Consider the following 16,827-nt stretch of genomic DNA (forward strand, 5'->3'; position numbering starts at 1 on the left):
ATAGGCTATTCTCTGCATAAAGAGAAATGAGTGGCCTCAAGTTTCGCAATAATATTTATTTTTGCTCTGTCCGGTATTTAAAGACTCCCTGTGGCCTCTTTTGGATCCTCAAAGTCCAATTTCAGGATAATGTATTGCTGGTAATGCTGGGAAAAGTTTCACACAAGTGTAAATGGATAATTAAAGATTCATAGTTAACTGTATAATTAACCATGAAAAAGTTCGGCTGCAAAGTTTTATTAGAAATCAACCAAGAGTTATTTTTAGGTTTAGTATCACTCACAGCACATGTATGTAGGGTAGACCTCTTGTTACACTATCTACGCATGAATTGCTAATAATTGATAAGTCTTTCAATAATCATTTCTTCATTAAATCAGAGCTTAAGGTGCTGCCTCCAAATGGGAAATGTTTTCATTTTTGCATTTAATTGGAACTAAAAGCCATTACCGTCAACAACAGTCTGATACATTGTATTGTAAGTTTCTGAGAGTTAATAGCTTGAGTGATAGGCGGCTCACAGGACAACTCCAATTCTTTATTTGTACTATCCTTTCATTTCAGAGTGCAATGAGACATCAAACTTCATAATTTTCAATAAAAGAAAAACTGGAAAAATTGGGGTGTTGTTTAAATTTTGACCATAAAAAAATTATTAAATTATTTATGTATGTTTTTCAGATAGAGATGTCAATAAGTTTAAAAATGAACACCACCTAATGCCCCCATGAATTTGAAGCAGTGCTAAATATTATGAAATATTTTACATACAAGCAGTGAAAGGAATGAATTTACAGTACTATATAGCTATTGTTAAAGCCAAAAAACCCAACTGTGGACAGATTCCAAATTCCATGGCTGTATTTTTTGTATTTCTAACTGATGTGTCATTGATATCATTTTAAAGGAAAGAGGTTCCCTACATCTTTTTTGCAAGATTGAGAATAAAAATGAAACACGTCAATATTAAACTGAACTACTCTCCATTTTAAAATCTTGATGCTCAATCATCCAGGTAAGGAACGTCTTATGTTCTCTATTTAAAGGTTGCTAGTCTTGATCCAGTAACTCTATACAGTAACTCACTCAAAGTCACACAAGTCAGTTCTGACCCTGGATTTCCAGGAGTACAATCTCTGTGAGATCAGTTTTGGCAGACAACACATCTAAGCCATTCTTCCTTCTGCTGGCTGTTTGTTTATGGTTTAACACAAACTATTGTGCCAAGACATAAAGAAACAAAAACCCACTGCCTTTCCCCATGCCCTCTTGATAAACATTTGAACCTAGCTAACATATGGCTTTAGCTTTTAATAACTGCCCTTAAAAAAAGAGACTAATATTGTGTTATCTTTTAATATAACAACAACAAGGTGAAAAAAGACCCTGACCCATAAAAAGTACAAAGTACTTTCTCTCCTCAAACTTTTGTGTTTTCCACAAACTGACCACTCGAAAACACAGACAGACTGTCAGGTCAACAGTGTCCTCTAATGTGGCATCCAACCCAACTCTACCCCACAGTGTCGGTGTCCTGCATAGGCCAGTTTAGACTAGGCCTGGGTATCGTCACTGATTTCTAGAATCGATTCAATTCCGATTCACAAGGTCCCGAATCGATTCGATCCACGATTCGATTTAATTCGATTCGATTCGATTTAAATCTGGGAAATTTTGACAGTCAGAAATATTATAATTCAGATCAGTACATTTACATATTTTTGTATCAATAAAAAGGAAGCTGACACACGCAAGACTTTATCACAGGTGTAAGCGTCACAGCAGAGGCCTTTGTGTCAAAGTAGCTGAAGATAAAACACAGAAAAACATGAAGGAGGTTTTCCTGGCCTGGGATTTTATAAAAATATTCTGCAGTACATCAAAAACGAAAGAAAACCATTAATCAACATATGAACATTACCTCTGAAGTTACAGCGGTTTTATTAGAGACACGGCTAAGCGTTTTGCATTTTGAATAATTTTAAAAAGTTTAAATTTGTTCAGTATTGAACAGCAGAAATGAGGTTTTCTTTTCGGAAGAATGTAAAAGGGAAAAAAACAGCGGCTGACAGCGCTGTAAACAACAGTAGACTTGTGCATAACAAGTAAGCGAATAATGAAGAAAGGGAAACTGTTCTTGAAGTACAGAGAGAGAGAGAGAGAGAGAGAGGGGGGGGGAGAGAGAGAGAAAGAGAGAGAGGGGGAGGGAGAGAGAGAGAGAGCTGTGCATCGTGGTGGAAGCAAAACAGTAAAAGTCAGAGTGAATTCATGACGATGTTTATTCAATATTGTTTGGAGAGAGATCAAACTAACAGCTTTAGAATCAGCGCATAAAGGGCGTGAACACAAAGCGCGGACCGCCGACAGATCAGAATCAGCGAGCTGTCGGCTTTCAGCCCCGACCGTGAGAAAGGCGACATCTAACTGATTCTGATCGAATTCGGGTCGCGCTGTGTTTAAGTCTATGTGCAGAATCCGTGTACCTGCTCTCATTTACTGTCTTAACTGTTTGGTGGTTCTTGAAATTTTGTGAGGTTTCACCTGAGATTCTGGCATTTCGGGTAAAATAAATTTATATTAAAAAAATCGATTCAGGATTTTAATGAATCGATTTTACGTTATCCAAGCCAGAATCGATTTTAATCGATGAATCGATTTTAAAAACCCACCCCTAGTTTAGACCCTTCTTTGGGTGCTGAAGTGCCCCCAAATTGTATCACAGCACACCTAAAAATAACTATCAGTAGTAACAGTAATGTATAGTATTAATTTCTGGCTTTGTGTTCACCTACAGGATAGAAAGAAAACAGGTTTAACGATCCCGTGTTGTTGGTGTCATAGTGTTACAGTGCGCTCACACAGAGGTGTTTTGGTTGCATTTGTTATCTCTTGAGTTTCAGATTCATTTTTCTTTCCCTACTCTTGTTTCTACCAGACAGACTGTTAGGGCAAATATGTGATATCACAGAATTACACAGTACTCTCTAATGTGGCAGTAACAAGCAATGTGACGACTGACCCAGGTCAATCATCCTCCAAGCTCTAGTGTCTGCTTATTTCCTCTCCTCTAATACAGAACTGCTCAAACCTGGGACTGGTGCTTGTCTTCTTTTTTATCTTTGTCTCTTACCAGTGAAAACCTCTGACAGGGACATGCATCACAATACACACAAGTATATTCTTATAATGTTTCTTCACATTGCTCTGCAGCATACATTTATTATACCAGCAGAGGTCGCTGTACACCCTCCTCATGTACTGTGTGCTGCATTGATTGAAATGTAAATAATCCATATTTGATTTTTAATTGTTTATTGTGATGTCATGATATTTGCTGTAAATCTGTTCCAAATGTTTTTTTCTTCTTTTTCAGCAAACAAAAAAAACTTTGAGGAATTGATTTTAACATTTTAGAACCTTTCATGTCATGAACCTTTCAAGTTCTTCATGTCTTGGTTTCAAAAATATACTAGAACTGCTTTTCCTGAACAGACCCGCAAATCCTGGACCTGCTTAGGGACAAATGAGCTTGAAAGACATTTCATTCTTAATCTATAGCAGGGGTGGGCAACTCTAGGCCTCGAGGGCCAGTGTCCTGCAGGTTTTAGATCTCACCCTGTGTCAACACACCTGAATCAAAGGATTAGTTCATTACCAGGCCTCTGGAGAACTTCAGGACATGTTGGCTGTGTCCCAATTAAGAGACTGCACGCTTGAAGTACGCATTTTAAGTGCTTCAAATGCATGCTCCAAATGCGCCGTCGATTTCCCCAAATATCAAGCATGGTCCGGTGCACGCTTCGTGGTCCCATATATCCCACAATTCATAACGCGGCGGTGGGTGTGGATAATTTTGCCGCAAAATACGGCAGACGGGAGCGGCTGAAGAGGTTGTTTTTTTTCCCCAAACTTTATTGAAACCATAAAGCGAACAGTCAGTCATTCCAGTTCAGTTTGTACAGTAGACATACACGGCAAATAAGAGTACCAATATACAGTACAATGAAATAAGAAGGATAAATAAATAAAGGATAAAAAAAGAAGAAAGGGGGGAATGTGACAGACTTCATAACAACTTTGTATTTGAAAGTTGTGACAGCTCATTCGTTAAACATTTCTGAATGAATTTCAATCAATGACAAACCTTTTTTATTGGAAGTTAATTTAAGAGAGTTAAAGTACTATTCAGTTTCAATCAAAAACAAATTAAATGATGGGGTTGAGTTTTGAAATTTACATTTATGTATATGGAATTTCCCTAATAAGATGGAGCGGCCGAAGAGTGAACTGTCAAAAGTACTGAATATGACGTCACTTATTTATGTGCGAATGTGTAATAATTAAAGTCAGTCATATATCCACAAACACAACAAGCTGAAAGTCAGTGATACATATATATATATATATATATATATATATACACTCAACAAAAATATAAACGCAACACTTTTGTTTTTGCTCCCATTCCCCATGGGATGGACGTAGAGACCTAAAATTCATTCCAGATACACAATATAACCATCCCTCCCAAACAGTGGTCACAAATCAGTCCAAATGTGTGGTAGTGGGCACATCTGCTATATTGAGATAATCCATCCCACCTCACAGGTGTGCCACATCAGGATGCTGATCTGACATCATGAGTAGTGCACAGGTGTACCTCAGACTGCCCACAACAAAAGGCCACCCTGGAATGTGCAGTTTTGTCTCACAGCAAAATGCCACAGATGCCACAAGCAATGAGGGAGCGTGCAATTGGCATGCTGACAGCAGGAATGTCAACCAGATCTGTCGCCCGTGCATTGAATGTTCATTTCTCAACCATAAGCCGTCTCCACAGGCGTTTCAGAGAATATGGCAGCACATCCAACCGGCCTCACAACCGCAGACCTCGTGTAACCACACCAGCCCAGGACCTCCACATCCAGCAGGTTCACCTCCAAGATCGTCTGAGACCAGCCACCCAGACAGCTGCTGGAACAATTGGTTTGCACAACCAAACAATTTCTGCACAAACTGCCAGAAACCGTCTCAGGGACGCTCAACTGCATGCCCGTCGTCCTCATCGGGGTCTTGACCTGACTCCAGCTCGTCGCCGTAACAGACTTGTGTGGGCAAATGCTCACATTCGATGGCGTCTGGCATGTTGGAGAGGTGTGCGCTTCACGGATGAATCATGGTTCACATTGTTCAGGGCAGATGGCAGCTGAGAATGTCCCAGTTCTTGCATGGCCAGCATACTCACCGGACATGTCACCCATTGAGCATGTTCGGGATGTGCTTGACCGGCGTATACGACAGCGTGTACCAGTTCCCACGAATATCCAACAACCTCGCACAGCCATTGAAGTGGAGTGGACCAACATTCCACAGGCCACAATTGACAATCTGATAGACTCCATGCGACGATGTGTTGCACTGCATGAGGCAAATGGTGGTCACACCAGATACTGACCGGTTCTGGGTCCCCAGACCCCCAATAGAACAAAAAACTGTAAACTTCCAGGGTGGCCTTTTGTTGTGGGCAGTCTGAGGTACACCTGTGGACTACTCATGGTGTCAGATCAGCATCCTGATGTGGCACACCTGTGAGGTGGGATGGATTATCTCAATATAGCAGATGTGCCCACTACCACACATTTGGACTGATTTGTGACCACTGTTTGGGAGGGATGGTTATATTGTGTATCTGGAATGAATTTTAGGTCTCTACGTCCATCCCATGGGGAATGGGAGCAAAAACAAAAGTGTTGCGTTTATATTTTTGTTCAGTGTATATATATATATATATATATATATATATATATATCAATCATAATAATCTGACAATACTATAATATTGGCCATATTATATTTACATTGCCACAGTGAGATGACTTTAGTCTCATGAACAACATTAACTAATTGTTATTTACTAACTAATCTTAAATGACTGTTCAGCACAGAAATGAAGCCCAACAATCATGTTTTACAGTCCTGTGGTCTCAGCCTCAGATACTCAACTAATCAAAGTGATGTCATGACAAAACTGAATGACCAACAAAACATTTTTCTCCTTCATTTCTGTCAAACAATGCTGTATGTAACGTGTCTCGCGGTTAGTATCATGGTTGCTAGGCAACCTGAACAGCGCGACGATGCGTATACCGTCCCATTTCACAAGCCTCTCACTTCCGCACTTCTCGTACTTATAGTACGCACCGTACGTAGTACGCGTAGTGCGCGTACTTCAAGCGTGCAGTCTCTTAATTAGGACACAGCCGTTGAGGAGGTCATTTAGCCATTTAAATCAGCTGTGTTGGATCAAGGACTCATCTAAAACCTGCAGGACACTGGCCCTCGAGGCCTGGAGTTGCCTACCCCTGCTCTATAGGGTTTAATAAGATGCTGGCTCACCCTTTTTCATGTATAACAGCTTCAAGTCTTTTGGGAAGGCTTTCCACAAGGTTGGAGAGTGTTTAGATAATCTTTGAGCATCTGCCAGAAGCGTATTTGTGAGGTCAGACACTAATTTTGGATGAGAAGGCCTCGTTTGCAGTTTAAGCTCTAATTCATCCCAAAGGTGTCCTGGCAGGTTGAGGCCAGGACTCAGGCCGCACACCAAACCCACCCGTCTTCATTGACCTTGCTTTTTTGCATTAGTGCACAATCATGTGTAAACAGGATGGGGCCATCCCTAAACCATAAAGTTGGGAGCATGAAATTGTCCCAAATGTCTTGGTGTGCTGCATCCGACACTTTGCATTTGATGATGTTAGGCTTGTATGCAGCTGCTCGTCCATGGAAACCCATTCCATGAAACTTTCTAAACATTGTTCTTGAGCCAATCTGGAGGTTACATGAAGTTTGGAGGCCTGTAGGGATCGACTGCAGACAGTTTGTGACCTCTGCATATCCCTCAGCATCCGCTGACCCTGCTGTCATTCTCAGTCACTTCCACTTTGTTAAAATACTACGAACAGCTGCCTTTGGAATATTTAGCAGCAATGATAACTGGACTTGTTGCACAGGTGGCATCCTATCATGGTACCACGCTGGAACTGACTGAGCTGCTGAGAGCACTGTGGGAGTGTATATAAAAATATATAAACGTTCATATATGTACATACATGGATTTTTTATGTTAAATTTCAGTTATTCACTAAAAATCGGAATCATTTTATATCTTATTCTAATTGTGATATTGCACAGGAGTCTTGATTTAGTCTTAATTTTTTATTTACGTTTCTGGGAAGCATGAGGCAAATCAGTGGAGCTGATTCAAAACACGTTACCTAAAACGTTAGCAACCACAATACTGATACTACAGTTAACATGACTTACAAACTGCCTGCTCGTGTACGTTTGCCCACTAAATTAGTGATGTGTCGGTCGCGAACGAAACGGCTTAGAGCCGGGTCTTTGATGTGAACGACGCGAGCCAGCTCCTTATCGCAAGCCGAGGGTTTTTGTTTTTTTCTTTCTCTCACCCGCTCTCTCACACTTTTTTCTGCTTTACTCCTCATACCAGCCTTGTGCTTTGCGCTGGGAAGAGGGGGGAGGGGCGGGAGTTACACTCTCAGTAGCACAGGAACATACAGAGCAGGAGGGAGAGACAGGTATAGTAATCATCCACAACTATTTTCAGTTGCAGCTGATAAAGGATTTAGAAAGTTTATTCATGCAGGCCCATATGACAGAATGTGCATCTTCTTTTTGTTTTATATTTTAATTTACTTAATTGTGTTGTGGTTTGCTGTGTTTTGTGTTGTTTCATTTTAAATTTGTTTAAAAGGAAAAAGCTGAAAATTTAAATAGTTAAAAGTTAAAATGTGAATATTTTGTTTTTGTATTATATGATTTATTTATTACATTTTATGTGGAGTGAATAAATAAAAGTATATTTACGGTGGCCCCTAGAGACAAAGCACGTACAAACTCCAAAACACGTAAAAACTCCGAAGCACGTAAAAACACCAAAACACGTACAAAGGACAACAGAAGTGCTCAAGGATGCTAGGGGCAGTGTTGAGCTTTTGTTACCTAGTGTGGTAGTAACAGGTAAATGAACTTTTTTTTTTTAAATTATTTGAATATATATGAGTGCTTGTGTATAAATACACAAACAATACACATATGCTTTCAATTGTGTAATTTAAGTGATCTAGGTAGCTCTGTTTTGGAAGTTCAGTTAACGCTAGAAATGTGTTTTGGAGTTTGTACATGCTTTTTGGAGTTTTTGGAGCTGGTTCGGAGCCAAAAGAGTTGTCTTTTTAGTGAGCCGAGCCGAAAGAGCCGGTTCTCTAAAAAGAGCCGGAAAGCCCATCACTACACTAAATAGAGTTAAAATGATTCCTAACACCGGCTGGATCACTAGCTATCATTAGCTAATTTTAGCTTTCAGAACTGCTAGTGTGGTACAGCCCGAGTTCCAGCACTAGCCAAGGAGCCCATATTCAGTTATAATCTGTTCTAAACTTTACTGTCAATGATGTTTCACCTTTTACAAAGACAGAGAGCGAGCAGGGAGGAGAGCGGTAAGAGGTGAGAGTTGGCACATAGTCAAAGTGAACACTGCAGTTATAATGCTAAGCTAGGTTTAGCATTATAACTGCAGTGTTTGTGCGTTTGTGGCAGTGCAAAGATGAAACAAGGACGAAGGAGAGACAGGAGACACACTGAGGTGGAAAAATAAATGTTGAACAAAAAATGTAAAAAAAAAAAAAAAAAAAAAAAAAAAAAAATCACAAAATAATTTGAACATGCATTTCATGGATGCTTCACTGCACAGTGAACAATCTACATAGAAGCATCCATGGATATGATCAGTAGCCATTAACAGGATTCACTGCACTCCAAACACAGCTGGAATACAATGGAAAAGTGGGGAAATCGATTTCCCCACTTTTGGATACGGTGTACCCACTGCCCCGCGTTAGTCTGCACAATAAAGTGAGAGTCTGTGTGAATCTGAAAACTTTAATTTAATAAATGTAATGAATGTAATATCTTAACAAGGAATGGAAGCAATTTCTCCAAACTGACAAAAATCAAAGATCCACTTCACAGTGACATTGTGTGTTTTGTGAAGAGGCCATTACTAAACAGATGTAAAATCACAAAGCAGCTAATTATTAATCATTTGATAATTTATTCTGTACAACACTGGCTGATGGTTTCTGACTGTCTCTGTAAAAATAAAATAAAGGTTGGGTCAAATGGATCTGACTACAAACAGGTAGAGCAGTCCCCGCCAACAGCACATCCCTAAAAACAGACATATATACACTATGCATAAAGACATATGTACTCTTTTTCCTGTGCATGCGTTGGGAGTACATGTCTACTTTGAACATTATGCAGAGACAGCCACAGTGTTGGATACAAACTGCTGCTCCACCCAAATATACATCTTCTATCAGTAGCCTTAAAAACAAACTGCAGGTTCATGAACTTAAAAAGCTCGTCTTTATTTGAAATGAGTTCCTGATTATCAGAAAGGCTAAAAACCACCACAGAGAATTTAAGTCCTGCATTCTGCCAGTGTTTCACATTGTGAGGAGCAGTCACACAGACATACAGTAATTCACACATGAGAACATAATTAATATACTCCAAACTACACAACACAGAAAACACAGTGCAATATTCACATCTATATACCCCTTTATACAGCCATATTTCTATGCAGACAGCTAGTGTTTCTTTGTCTTCTCCTTTTTCTTCTTCTCTTGATATTCAAGGATCTTTTTGTGAAATATTCCTGCAGGACAAAGGAAATGCAAATCAGGTTGGACTTTTACTGCAGCACAATTACCAAAGAAGTCAAGTGCATGACTTAACATAAGTCACAAATGTGAGGACTTGCTTGACTAATCTTAAATAAAGACTTGACTTTGTATTCATAGCACAATATTTCTCTGTTTTATTATTGGAAAGCACTTTGGTCAACTTTGTTGTTTTTAAAAGTGCTATATAAATAAAGTTGGATTGGATTGGAATATTTGGGCATCAGACAGACTTTAACTTTCCACCATTTCAAATAAAGAGCTACAAACTTTAAATGAATTATATGCTTAACCAGAAGGAGAGTGACGGAGCCTAATGATCAGAGAGCAATCCTGTACACACACACACAGATTATATATCTACATGTCAGGAACTCAGTGGGGATGTGGCGTACAACACTAGAGGCCAACTTCAAGCCCATAGCGCAAGTCACCATCAAGTGTGGGATCTACCAATGAGACGCTCTATCATGTCATCATTTCGTCCTTTATTTTGCTCAGACTTCTAACACACTGGTGTACATGGTTGTGGGTGTTGCACCCAACCTCATGTGGCTCTTACTCTATTCCAATCAAATGACTGGTTCAGTGAAGCACACAGGCCTTTCCCTCTCCTCCTGTCATTTGTTCTTGAATTGTTGACTGGATTCTGGTGGCGGTGCTCTCACTTGGGTATTGTATCACTTCCTTGTTATCACTGTATCATTTATACTCCAGGGTTAAACTGGGCAGAACAGTTCAGGTGTCCATGTTACATTTGTGGTAGTTCAGCATCAAGCTAGTGCTACTGAAGAGAAACAAGCATGAAAAGAGTCAGGGGTTTTTTAAATTTCAAAGCAAAGTTTCACAAAAAGCTCAACAAACATCAGCAAACACACACTGTGTGTTTGCAGACGTGTCCCTCCCTCACTTTTATGCTCATTGTGTCAGATGTTTAGCTACTCCTCGGCCTCATTTACTAATAACAAAAAGTTGAAGCCTATTTGCAGCTCTGGAGGCCAGGATTAGTGACTTGACCCGGCTTAGCACCCTGGAATATCCTGTGGTAGCCAGGCCCATGTAGTCAGTGGGGTCAAAGGTAGCTGTGGCAGGGGTGTGGTCTCTGACCCGCTGCAGTGAGCTCATCGGGCGGTGCCGGGATGATTACGATGGGACTAATGACTCTCTACCCTTTTATAGTAAATGGCCTGGTAAATGGCCTGTATTTATATAGCGCTTTACTAGTCCCTAAGGACCCCAAAGCGCTTTACATATCCAGTCATCCACCCATTCACGCACACATTCACACACTGGTGAGAGAGCAGTGTGCAGTGGAGGAAGCCACAAGGGCACCACAAATGTGATAATCTGGAAAAAAAGAAGTAAGCCTAAGGGATTAAATGTTCCACTAGAGAAGTCTTGTGCTGCTACGCTCAGCCTTTGACCAAGTGACAGATATTGTCACTTGGTCAAAGGCTGAGTGCACCCTGGTGCACCCTGAAGTCATGCAGGCACTGTTTTAGGTCGTCTCCCGGGTATCCCGAAAGAAATACTGAGAGCACGTCGTTCATGTCTCACACACTGAAAGAACTGCACGAATAAGTGGGCATTAAAGACTGTAGACTGAAATTATACAATCACAGCTCATATATTTAACAAAACATGCACAGTGAAAAGTGTAGAGTGTGAGTCCCTGGGATTGGGATTACTTCCTTTATTTACGAGCTGTAGTTGAGTACTAACCTTGCTGTGGTCCAGGCTGCTGCTGCTCCACCTCCTGGATAAACAAGTCAAACATCTGCGTCTGAATGAACTTCTTGACAAAGTGTCGAGTGACCTTGGGCTCGATTGCCTTGTAGAAGCTTCTCTTATCAAACACCCCACCTTCTCCAGCTCGTGCGTATTTTACATATGAGGCATAATGGCCAACTGTTTTCACGAAGAATTGCAGGAAGGCTTCAGAAACCACTCGGTTTAGCTCCTCCCCCACTGAAGGAGAGGACAGAAAGCATTTAAGAATGATTGAAGAAACACTGTGCTACATGTGTTCATGTGCTGCTGTTCACCCACCTGATGCATTTTGTCTTGTACTTAGAGCCACTAATATTTCAGCCTGGAGCTTTGGAGGCAGGATAGTGCCTTCATCACCAATCTGCAATTGTGACAGAAGCCCTTTTGTTAGCTACAAATCCTGACCTAAGGACTTTAACATTTTAGGTTTTTCATCATTTGACAACTCTTACTGAAACAATGAATGGGTCCTTTTTATCCTCAGACAAATCAACCACCAGCAGCTGTGTTATACACAAAAAAGGACCAGAGTAAGGACAGAGTGCCAATATTAACACCGTAATATTAACACCATCTTTTTGGTTGTTTTTATGGTCTCCATGTTAACTCACATCAGTCTGGTCAGTGACTTGGTCCAGCAGGCGCTTCTGGACTCCCAGTAGATAGGGGGTAGGTGCCATCACTACATCGATGAGGATTTCTGGAACAATGGAGATGAAGGTATGCTGCCAGGTGAAAGGGTAGAGCAGGGCTGCTACTGCATGAATGACCTGAGACAATGTGCTGCAGACAGACAGAGTCGACATCAGAGGTGGTATCGCGATGGTAACACATGTTTGTGATTAAAAAAACAATTTTTCTCTTCTTCTTTTATAGCTTAAGTACACGTAGCTGCGCCTCACTCAATGTTTTAATATGTTAAGCAGTAATACTGACTGAAAGGTGTAGATACAAAAACACACTGCTTCATGTATTTATACGAGTTTTCTTTTCAAACAATAAACATGCATTATTATTTGAAATTTTGTATCCGATGCAACAAGAACTAAGATGTCAGGGATGGGTTAAAGCTGTGATTGGCTCTGTCCAGTCCCAGTGTTTTCACACAGCAATGCTAGAATCTAATGTAAGAGTGGGATGTAAAGTGGTGCATCAGAGGTGCATAGATACCAGAGACACTAAACTGAGCAGTTGGCAGTGTTTCGTGTTGTGTAATCAAACTGAGCACAGATCAGTTAATTATAAAATCTACAAAGAGCATTCGGTAGTGAACACAAACATAACATTTGTCAACAAGAATCTATCACCCAGAGAGATCTTTGTGTCTGTGGTTAATATCTAAATGTTCGGACTACGGTCGTTTCAGATTTTGGAGAAACTATAAAATTCATTCCTTTGACTTTAGTCTCACATAACATGGCCCAGGATCTTCTTCTGCACATCCTGAACTGTTACTACTATTACACTGTTGGTAAATTACCCACAAATCTTTCTAATCCAGTCGTTTTTGCAGCTGCAGGCCTTACACTGACTTCCCCTGTTTATAGAGTGGTACGACCGGGGCTACGCTGTGCAGTAAATGACATAAAAGTATACCTTGGTATGATTAAAGTATGTGTCTGAGTGTATAGACGATGTGATCTACCCAAGTTCATCTGCGATGAAAATGATCCGTCTCTCCAAGACAGCCGCTGCAAACACCAGCAGCACTTGCTGGTCAGTCAGGCAGCTAAAGAGCGTGGCAAAGTTGACGTGTTCCAGCCAGGAATCCAGCGGCCGGGTCAGACTGATGATCTGGTGGAAAGTCACCACTGTCACAAATATGTCAACAGTGGTGCCAGCATGTCATCACTCAACTGACAGGGCTCTGCTTTTCAGCTCTTTCTATATCACCGTTTCTTTATATTTATTCTTCTTCCACTTTAAAAAACTGCCCATAAAAATGTCTTTACAAAGCCAGAGAACCATGTTGTCCCCCACCCTGAGGTCTGGTCACAAAAAATGACCACCATCAGTGAATACCTGAGATGACTGTGAGCTGTTGAAACATGGTCTATGACGGGTGTCAGGTTTCTGCTCTGAGACAGAGGCTGGGTAATGCAAAACATGTTCAGACAAGTCCTCAGAAACATGCCAGCCTGAGGGATCTCTTATAGTCCCTGGGTTACTGCTCTGTGTGACCTGCCTAATGTAGTTTTAATACCTTTAACTGCTCAACATATATATTATTTTACAGATAGAGGTGTGTGGTTAGTGGGTTTTTCGGCTCTTTGATGTGTGCCGTTTCGTTGTTGATATTGAGACATCTACTCGACGACTGTAAAAATCTCCTTGATCACTGCAGAGGGCGTTCCTACCAGCATGCATCATTTTAGGCTGTCTGCAGTTTGCTTCCAGACATCGTTTACTGCTGCTTTGTCTCTAAATGCTTACTGCCACACTGACACTTATTTTCAGTGCACAGGGGGCTTACATGACGTGGCTATATTAAAAGCACTTCAGATCACTCATTACAATCAATTTAGCTGTGAACTCTTGTCATTTCTTGACCTCAACATTCACATTTTGGCTACAAAAAGAAAAAAGGAAGGTTTTTTTTCTCAGCACTAATAATGCTACGAATGCTAGGTATGTGGTTAAATTATTTGAAGACGCTGACATTATATGAAATCACTAAAATGTTTGTGAGGTCTGAACTTTTGCCAATTTTAATAACAACGAATGCTACGTTAGTCACATTTGTTGTCTTTGTCCCAAGTTTAACAAGTAACACCTGTTGAAGTTACGGAATTCAGTCCTGAACAGTTTACATGTCTTTAGGCAGTTCCAACAGCATTGCACTGAATATACCTCAAAGCTGAGAGAGAAGCTCTAACAGGGCATGAAAACAAACAGTCCAATGTCAACACATAGGCTTACTTCTTTCTTTCCAGATTATCAAAACCGTTTACATCAGGTGTGGGAAACGAGTCAAACAGCACGTGATGTACGTCATTATGTGACACGACCACAGAGTGACCAGGAGAATATTACACGCGAGTTTTCTGGTGAGTTAATAGCCAAGAAGCTGAAACCTCAGACTTTTTTTGGTTTTTCCTTTTTGCATCCCTAGTTATGTGTCCGTAACAGTATGGCCCTCGGAGAACAATATAAAAATTTAAATGGCCCTTCACATGAAAAAGGTTCCTCAGCCCTGATTTAAACAGATGAAGAACTGAAATGAACCAGAAAACACAGATAACAAACTCACAGACATGACAACCTGAGCTACACACATTTTAAAGGATCGTTGTACTGTGTTTTGAACAAAAAGAGATATTCTGAGTCTAAATTTACTAATGGAGTTAGAAGATGAGATAAATGAGAGTCTTTTCTTAATAGACATCAAAGAGGCGCTCACTCTGACCTCAGTGCCCGACTCAGGAATGAAGCTCTTAATCTCCACTGTGTTCCCTGGTGCTGGGAATTGAGCTTCTCTAAGTTTCTGCATGAATGGATAGATCATGGCCATGGAGATCTGCCGGCGCTTCTCCACCTCGTCGAATATCTGCACACATGGGAGAGAATAGTCACAAACTCAAAGTACGACATATGCTAAAGCAAGATTATTTTATTTTACTTGTGTTGTTATTGACTTAAATATCTAATTTCAATTTGTTCCGTTTTATGGACAAGCTGTCTCAAATCCTCACAGTCAGTAACACAATTAGTTAATCATTTAGTTTCTACCTTCACACTTGAACATATGACATACTTCTGCTTTGGCTCTCGGAGGAGGTGGACGCGTCTTTCACCCCCTCCTTCCCTTATTTTCCCTGCTGCTGCCTCTATGTCCTTGTCTGGTCTCGTCTGACTCTAACCCCGAGAGAGCCTCTCATTCTCGCTCTTGTTCTCTAAAAACTAAAGAAGAAGAACTATGGATTTGATCAACTGGTCCCTGAATGCAATTGACACTCTATTCTCGACGAGAAGCCTGGGTTCGGGAGAGCCTGAGTGTCCTGGAGGGACATTCCCTGCAGGATACACGATGGAAAAGATCTGGGAGGAGCTCACAGCTCTTAAACGGGAGATACACCTGGAGACCAGTGATGGACACTAAGAACAACTGTCTGTTCGTTCTAAAACAACATATCCATCATCTTTCATGCAGCTACCCTCCCCCCATCCGATGTGGACAGTGGCTCAGCCGGAGGCACGATCGCGAGATTGCAGCGTCCCAGATGCAGCTGCGCACACTGGCATACTCCCCCATGTTGCTTGTCTTGTGTTTTTATGGTGCGGTGATATTTCTGTTTTTCATGTGCTAGAGTTTTTGTCTTCTCCTCATGCCGACTCCTTTGGGGATCAGTATGAGCAGACATTCTTTTTCTCTCCTGATCTGCCCTTTTGTGTTACATATTTTGTTGTTTTTTCCTTTTGCGCCCTATCCTGACCTGTCTCCCCAATGTGAAGTTTGTGTATTGTATGTACGGTCGGCGAGGTCTGTCATCTACTTCCCTTTAACACTGTTGGCATCTTCTGTCGTTGATGGAGAATGAAATGTAAAAACAAAGCTAACTTTCCAGTTTAGATGATTTATCAGCAACACCTTCCCAAGATACTGTAACTTGCTACCTTGTATCCTCGCTGTGTTGATACTGGTACACATGAAATCCCATCTCATCCCAACCTTTGTCTTTTATAGGAATGCCATAATTACGAAGCAGGATTTCATCTTCAAATTCAGGGTTCATTCTGGGTTTTTCTGTACCGAACACGTTTCTCTTCTTCCTCACTACCGGGTATATCGCCATGGTAACTCATGCTGCAACCATAACCTATTGCGGAGCAGATTATGTTCCAGATTAGAGGTCAACAGGTATGAAATCACTGACTACTGACCAGTAATTTCTCTGGAAACTAGTATCAGCAATCCTATAAGACAGTACTGTAGTATAATATATAGTATATAGTAGGATAGTAAGAGGGGCTAAAGTCTTTATAGTCTCTTAATATTTTGTTGTTTCCCAGGTGATCTGTAAAAAAATATAAATTCTTAAGCACAACTTTATTGATTTTTTTCCAGCTGGCTACAAACTATTGTTCTATAATAAAAGGACAATAAAGCAATAAAACACAGAACATCAGCTCATCTGATGTTCTGTGATTATAAAACATCTGTTTGTGGATGACCTAATATCACATTTGCATGTTGAATAAGCTGCTTTTAGATTTTTATTTCTACTGCAGCTGCAGCTCAAAGAATACAAACTAAAACGACTGTTTAAAATCAGTTTCAATGAAAAATTTC

At 40.6% G+C, this 16,827-nt stretch overlaps 1 protein-coding gene across 4 annotated transcripts in view; it reads right to left on the reverse strand.

The window, feature by feature from the left end:
* Nucleotides 1–8,944: 8,944 nt before the first annotated feature.
* dennd2da (DENN/MADD domain containing 2Da) overlaps nucleotides 8,945–16,827 on the reverse strand; it is a 35,711-nt gene continuing 27,828 nt past the window's right edge. For all 4 annotated transcript variants that reach the window (XM_085443073.1, XM_085443074.1, XM_085443072.1 and 1 more), the window contains 7 exons: nucleotides 14,944–15,084; nucleotides 13,183–13,331; nucleotides 12,149–12,320; nucleotides 11,990–12,040; nucleotides 11,817–11,898; nucleotides 11,490–11,735; nucleotides 8,945–9,742 (listed from right to left, as the gene is read on the reverse strand). In XM_085443073.1, coding sequence (XP_085299199.1) covers nucleotides 9,675–9,742; nucleotides 11,490–11,735; nucleotides 11,817–11,898; nucleotides 11,990–12,040; nucleotides 12,149–12,320; nucleotides 13,183–13,331; nucleotides 14,944–15,084 — 909 coding nt within the window. In that variant the 3' untranslated portion in view covers nucleotides 8,945–9,674. The remainder of the gene's footprint in view (nucleotides 9,743–11,489; nucleotides 11,736–11,816; nucleotides 11,899–11,989; nucleotides 12,041–12,148; nucleotides 12,321–13,182; nucleotides 13,332–14,943; nucleotides 15,085–16,827) is intronic.

Source organism: Copadichromis virginalis, linkage group LG20, assembly GCF_057382275.1.
Source record: "Copadichromis virginalis isolate Kocher_CV1m ecotype Utaka linkage group LG20, C_Virginalis_male_GT1.1, whole genome shotgun sequence".
NCBI classification, from domain to species: Eukaryota; Metazoa; Chordata; class Actinopteri; order Cichliformes; family Cichlidae; genus Copadichromis; species Copadichromis virginalis.